A 6,914-nucleotide genomic window follows, 5' to 3' on the forward strand; every position below is an offset into this window, starting at 1 on the left:
CTACGTATTTAGCATTAATTACACTAATTGACAAGAGATTTACAATATATACGTTCCTAATTAATTCAAAACTAGTATATGCCCATGCCCATGCACGGGATTTCTATAAAATCAGAAAATAAATAAAATAGTGCATTACTCTTACTATGTACAAGCACAAATGGGGGTAGTTATGAAATTAACAAATCATGATACATCTATGTCGGTCTATATGAGATATATTTTTTTTAATGATGTTAGACAATTGAAATGTTGGTAGATGCCTAAGATAAAATGTTAATTAATTATAATAGTGTAGCGTAAGTTATAAATTGTATGGTTCAACCATTTAACAGAAGTACCTATTTTTTTTTATTAAACTGATTAAATATACATCACATGCAGAATTAAAATATGACATTTGCTATATTTGTTAGATTGATTATAATTATTTTTTAATTTATTTCATAATTTTGAAGATTTGTTTCGAAATGGCTAGTCATTATATTTATGTTATTCAAATTTCCATTTTAAAGATATACAACATGAATTTTTCCCCTCATTTATTTGTATTTATATTTCATTCATTTAATACAAAATTTGCTATTTCCTTTTTCATAAATGATTCACTAGTGGAAAAAGGGTCATTTGCATCGCACTTTTAAGCATATTTGCGTCGCACATCGTGCGTGGCAAAAGCTCTCGACGCAAATGACTAAAAGTCATTTGCGTCGCACATTTGTGCGACGCAAATGAACCTTATTTGCGTCGCACAATTAGCTAATGTGCGACGCAAATAACTTTTCAGGCACCATGTTGAAAAGTCATTTGCCACGCACATTAGCTAAATGTGCGACGCAAATAAGAGTCATTTGCATCGCACATTTAGCTAATGTGCGTGGCAAATGACTTTTCAGGCACCATGTTGAAAAGTTATTTGCCACGCACATTAGCTAAATGTGCGACGCAAATGACTTTTAGGCGCCAAAAAAAAAGTCATTTGCCACGCACATTAGCTTAATGTGCGACGCAAATGACAATTTTAGCGCCTAAAAATTAAGTCATTTGCCTCGCACATTGAGCTAACGTGCGTTGCAAATGACTTTTTTTTTTTTAAAAAAAATTCGTTTTTTAATATTTTAGTTGGAAATTCCGACATGATCGTCTTTGAAATTAGACGCTTCATTCCCAATACCGGGAATACATTTATAAATAATACATGTCACAAAAGTTTACAACGTAATTAACGTTCCCAATAAAAGGCAATTAAATTCGTCATAGATCGATCAACCAACATGTTACAACAAACATAAAATTATTACAACAAAGGTACGTAGCTAGCTAGAGATCAAGTTCATATTACAAATTATGGACGAAGAAGGGGGGAAAACTAACATTTCATCCATAAGACATATGTACTGTATAATGAGTCGTTGAAGAGTCAATCTCTGACAGCAGCCATTGCAGATGCAGCTTCCTTACCCAATATCCCCATGTTAGATTTCAGGTCATGAAGCTTTGACTCAGCAACACTTCTAATTTCATAACAATATCTGGATTTCCTGATGCTTCTCTAACTTTTGCCTGGCGTTTGGAAACTTGAATTGCTTGTCTAGGTTCAAGTTAGATGAAAATGAAATCACAGGCTTTGCTTGAGAGTCTCCAAGTTCAAGAAAGACAACATATTCTCCCAAGCTCTAAATCCTAAGATAATAGTGTAATTGTTTGTAATACCTGAGCTTCAGTTTCTTGTCGCATTCTGTCATAGCGTTGAGCAAGATGTCGAGCATCCTCCAAGGGAGCTCCCATAACCATTGCTCTTAAGGGCTCTGCTACCTGATAATCAAAATAACTTCAGAAAATATCATGACAATAGATATAGGGTACAACACTACGACTAGAGGTTGTCATATAAGGGGTAAAGAAACACTTCAAGTAACAACAAGACAGTTACAACAATATGCTGAGTCGTTTCTTTAAATGGGAAGATGGGAGGAAAAGGATACAAAAGAATCTAAAAATATGTTAGCATGATATGAAGGTGCCTAGACACTTCAAGTTTATCTCATTTTCATCTTGAAAAAGTCTTTAAAATTAAATTTTAGATTATCAGTGAGTGTTACTACTCTAGCTGAACAAAAGATTTATTCTCAGATGAAAGGAATACTTATTTAACATCCATTTGCATTCATTTCACAAAATAAAATAAAATTCAGCCATCGAGATAAGGTGTAGTTTGTTCAAGGAAATAATAGAATATAGCCTATACTTAACAATTAATCAATGTTAAAATTCTCCCTTAATGAGGAAAAAAAATTGAAGTAACATGAATGAACTGATCCTAGCATAAAATTAGTAAAACGAGAAACATTAATCATTAACCAGAGATGACCAGACCTGTGTACCCAGAGCTTTCAGTAAATTTCCACGCTCCTTCTCCATGTGTGCACGAGCTCGGGAAAAACTGGCAGCTGCTTTGGACAATGTGCTACCACTAGTGCATGTATTTTCTCCACCATACTTCCTGCTATCTTCAGACAACTTTGTTCCTAGTACATGTGCCACGTAAAGACTAATGAACACAGGAAACTACATTGGCTTGTAAGAGAAGCCAATGTATAAACTGGTTATATAGGTGGAAAGTTACCGATTTCAACTTGCTTTGACCCGGTAAAAATATAACCTTCAACTCCACGCACAATATCTCGAAAATTCTGAAACATGAAAACATTGAATAAGTAAAAAAATCCACAGAGAAACTTAAAGGTTACCCCAGACAATCAAGCAACCTTAGCGGCCCGTGTTGATATGTAAAGCTTCTCAAGCTTCTGATTTTGATTAAGCTCCCCTTCATCTGTAATTAAATTATCTGAGTTATATCCTCCACCAAATTGCTTTAAAACAGCCTGCGGTGCAGATACAAATCATTAAGATAAACACAGCCCATCATAGAGAAGACGTTCATTCAGCTTCAGCACAGCAAGTGACAACAAGCAAATAATCTGGCCAGAAAGTAAGCGGAAATTTTCCCCCATTAACATCTTTAGGGGTATATAATTAGCAGATAGGGGGCTGATTAAATTTTGGTAGACAAAAGCTCGTTCTTCTAACCTTAAGATATTATCCGATCCACCAAAATTCAATCTTAATATCAGGATTAAAATGCAATCTTAAATGTAAATAATTTTTTCTTCAACTAAATAAAATCCACAAAACACAATTTAAATGTACCTAATTAATCAATGAAGCAATTGAAGAGAGGAGGGCCGGCGGCGTTAGCAAGCAGCGGCGGTAGTGTAGGAGGAACTGTGAAGCGGCGACAGTGAGCTGTGAAGAGGGGGTTGAACGACGAGCAGGGGGCGGCGACAGATCTAGAAGAGGCTCATTTTCGAACCCACGGAAGTTGACGGCGACAGTGAGCTGTGCGACAGACCTAAATCGAAACGCGGCAGAAGGACGAATAGCGCGCAGGCCGGAGATCGATGAGGAGGTTGACGGCAGAAGGACGAGGAAGGACGAGGAAGGAGGCAGTGAAGGGTGAAGGATGAGGAAGGACGAGGAAGGTTTTTAATTAGGTCGCAGCTGTAGAATTGGAGAACGCCAGATCCAAATTAAAACTCATCGGCGTCGCAGTATTACTAATCTGCGACGCAGATGACTCTAAGATGTTCTCAGAGTCATTTGCGTCGCAGATTAATAATACTGCGACGCAAACAAGTGAGTATATTGCGTCGCACTTTTACTAATCTGCGACGCAAATGACTCTATGGGCATTTTAAAGTTCTTTGCGTCGCGGATTAATAAAACTACGACGCAAATGACTAATTTTAATGCTAAGAATTGTCATATGCGTCACATGTTAATAATGGCGATGCAAATTTAGCGATGCAAATAAACACTTTTCCACTAGTGATTAGTATTTTTCCTTTTATTGCTAGTTTGAATTCTCCTATTTTTTTCTTGCTTGATTAATGCTTGATTGAAACATTAAAGTTGTGAATTGATTAGTTGCCTTTTGCCCTTTTGAGTGGGTATGATACAATGACGTGGCCATTGACGTGGCATAGGTGAGAAGAGAGTATTGGGGATTTGCTCACCTCTCATTAACCGTCACTCTGCTTTAATTATATAGATTTGAAAGTACATTTTTACAACCCTAAGGTTGCATACATGATACATTAATTCCATTTTAATAAAAGAAAAATAAAAAGAAAGGCACATGCATGGATTATCATATTATAGCTTGTAATATTTTTTGGGTGTTAGCATTCGGTTCACCCTTAGGCCTAATCCGGATTCGGGGCGAGTTCTGAATAGGTTCACCCTTTGTATATACTCCCAATTGGAGAAATTGTATAATGTTACTAGTCACACACTGTCTCTAAGTTATTACGGAGTATTATTATTATAAAACACTAGCTACATTTGAAGCAGTATAAATAGATTGCATGCAATTCATCTTCTTCTCACATGATTTATCACTTGATAATTATATCCAATCATGGTAACCTTGAAAAATAATTATGTTACACTTATTTTCCTTATAATCATGGCTAATTGTACCTTGTACCCTCACCTAGTAGAATCCTGCAATCCCATAGATGAAGAAGCGTTGCTTGAATTCAGACGTGGGATCGAGTATGAGAGCAGTGGTCGACTAAGCACATGGATCCCGATGACCGACTGTTGCGCAAGTTGGTATGGCGTGGAATGTGATGTTTCCAAAGGAAGGGTAATTGAAGTCTCTCCATTCCGCGATTCGGACATTATGGATATCGGTAAATCTATCTTTGTAAACGGTACAATCTCCCCTTTTCTTGGTAATCTTACTTATCTTCGAGTCCTTAGCCTTTATCATTTTCAAGAGAATTACCATACCAATCCAAATGGGTTTACAGGTTGAATCCCATTTGAAATAGGCCAATTATCACATTTAACAGGCCTTTATTTCAATGAAAATTTGTTGACTGGTTCAATACCCACTTCATTTGCAAACCTCCATCGTTTACAATTTCTCAGCCTTATTTCTAATACCCGATGTCTTTGGATTAATGAATTCACTCTTCGGATTGAGTTTAGCTGGAAATAATTTAAGTGGTTCAATACCATCTTCAATCACAAATGTAATCTCACTTTATAACCTCGATCTTCAACATAATTCTCTCTCTGGACATATTCCATCGAGTATAGGGAAGTTAACGAACCTTCTATTTGTGAATTTGTCAAATAATCTTATTACAGGGAGGATACCAGAGTCCTTATGTAAACTCTCCAAATTAAATTATTTAAAGCTTCATCATAATAAACTCACCGAACACATACCATTCTCCATAGGTAAACTCTCAAACTTACAAACCTTATACCTCAACAATAATAAAATTAACGGCCCTATTCCTTCTTCCATCGGATCCCTTGTTTTTTTTTAAGTTTATGGATTTTAGTAATAATCAACTCACATGGAAGTTTCCTTCGACAATAGGGAACATGAGATATTTAGACTACTTTAACATCTCCGATAATAAATTTTACTCGACTATTCCGATAGAATTCAAGAGTCTTTTTCGACTATCTGTACTTGATCTTCACTCTAACTTTTTCTCTGGCAAACTGGAAACATTATTTAGTAAAGGATTTTTTGTTAGAAAGAACCTTTTATAAAGGTTTTTGTGTGAGAAATGACCTTTTATAACAAAAGTGGCAATTTGGGACCTTAAACTTTTATTTTTTTTTGTTGACTAGGACCACTTGCCGGATTTTTGCAGTTGACTCTATTTTATCCCGTTGACTTGCATACGTGTCAACCGGAGTAAAACACGTGGCATATTTTTCGTAAAAAAAAAATTAATTAATTTTTTTTTACTTTGTTTCCCAAATTCCCTCCAGATCCAACTGACTCATTTGGTTAACCTAAAAAAAAAACGTGGTCTTCTCTCACCTCTGCTCTCTTCGTCTTTCGCCATTAATGTTGGGTAGGTGAAGCATCATCAATGTCGCAATAAGTTCTGTTGACTACAGGTATTCATTTCTCTCTCTCCCCTGTCATTTTCTCTCTCCTCTGTCGTTCTCAAGAACCCAGAAAAATTTCTTCTCAATTACTAATATTCGTCCTCTTGTCCTTGTGTTCTGAAATTTCTGCAAAATGGTGAAGAAGGGTCAAAGAAAGGGTAAAAAGAAGGACGAAAGTGAAGACGTCATTTTAACTTTGAGGAGAATAAACAAAACAAGGTCAGATTGCTTTTCCCCTCTTTTTTACCATTTTCGCATTTTTAATTAGGTTAGGGTTTAGTGGACTGTAATCTGGATTTGAAATGGATTAATTAACTAATATTTGATTATTTGATTAATTAATTAATTGTTTAATTGCTTAATTTTGTGGTGAACAATGTATTGGTGGTTGTTAGTTTATAGGTAATTAGCCCTAATTTCATTCGAATTTGCCCACTATTTCATTAAAATCTGATTAAGAATTGATTATATTATGTTGATAAATAATCCCTAAATTAATTTGAATTTGCCCTCATTTCTATCATATTGTTGCATTAATCTGTAATGTATGTTGTTGGGTTTTGCGTGATTGAAACAGGTTTAACGGTAGGATACCGGTAGATTACCCCGTTTATAAATTGATGGAACCGATTAATATTAGGTTGTATCACGGGGGTCGGTTTGTTACTAGGAAGGGTAAAACAACATATGAGAAAGGGGATAGTGAGAAATATGGGTTATCATTGCACCCTAATGTTAGTGAAGTGTGTTACTTTGAGTTTGTTGGTTGGGTGAAGGGTGATTTAGGTTACGAGGAGGCTGGTCAGTTTTGGTATCGGTATGGGCATAGCTTGTTTAGTGGTAGGAAAGAGCTTAAGGATGATAATGATATTCCTGAATTCTTGTTTTCTAGGGAACAAGATGGGTGGTACTATTTGTATGTTGTGTAT

At 35.7% G+C, this 6,914-nt stretch overlaps 1 protein-coding gene across 1 annotated transcript; it reads right to left on the reverse strand.

Moving 5' to 3' along the window:
• Nucleotides 1–1,222: 1,222 nt before the first annotated feature.
• Nucleotides 1,223–4,981, reverse strand: LOC110796670 (SH3 domain-containing protein 2-like). Its single transcript, XM_056834358.1, has 7 exons — nucleotides 4,976–4,981; nucleotides 4,664–4,828; nucleotides 2,769–2,885; nucleotides 2,627–2,693; nucleotides 2,377–2,528; nucleotides 1,714–1,815; nucleotides 1,223–1,591 (listed from the first exon to the last, which is right to left on the reverse strand). The coding sequence occupies exons 1-7, from the start codon at nucleotides 4,979–4,981 to the stop codon at nucleotides 1,553–1,555; spliced, it is 648 nt and encodes a 215-aa protein (XP_056690336.1). The 3' UTR covers nucleotides 1,223–1,552.
• Between the last annotated feature and the right edge of the window lie 1,933 nt (nucleotides 4,982–6,914).

Source organism: Spinacia oleracea, chromosome 1, assembly GCF_020520425.1.
Source record: "Spinacia oleracea cultivar Varoflay chromosome 1, BTI_SOV_V1, whole genome shotgun sequence".
Classification (NCBI taxonomy): Eukaryota; Viridiplantae; Streptophyta; class Magnoliopsida; order Caryophyllales; family Amaranthaceae; genus Spinacia; species Spinacia oleracea.

What these genes read in the sequence shown, in the direction of transcription:
- LOC110796670 (XM_056834358.1), bottom strand. An exon ending in TATCAACACGGGCCGCTAAG is followed by an intron (nt 2,694 to 2,768) that starts GTTGCTTGATTG and finishes TTCATGTTTCAG; the next exon opens with AATTTTCGAGATATTGTGCG. An exon ending in GACAAGAAACTGAAGCTCAG is followed by an intron (nt 1,592 to 1,713) that starts GTATTACAAACA and finishes ACTTGAACCTAG; the next exon opens with ACAAGCAATTCAAGTTTCCA.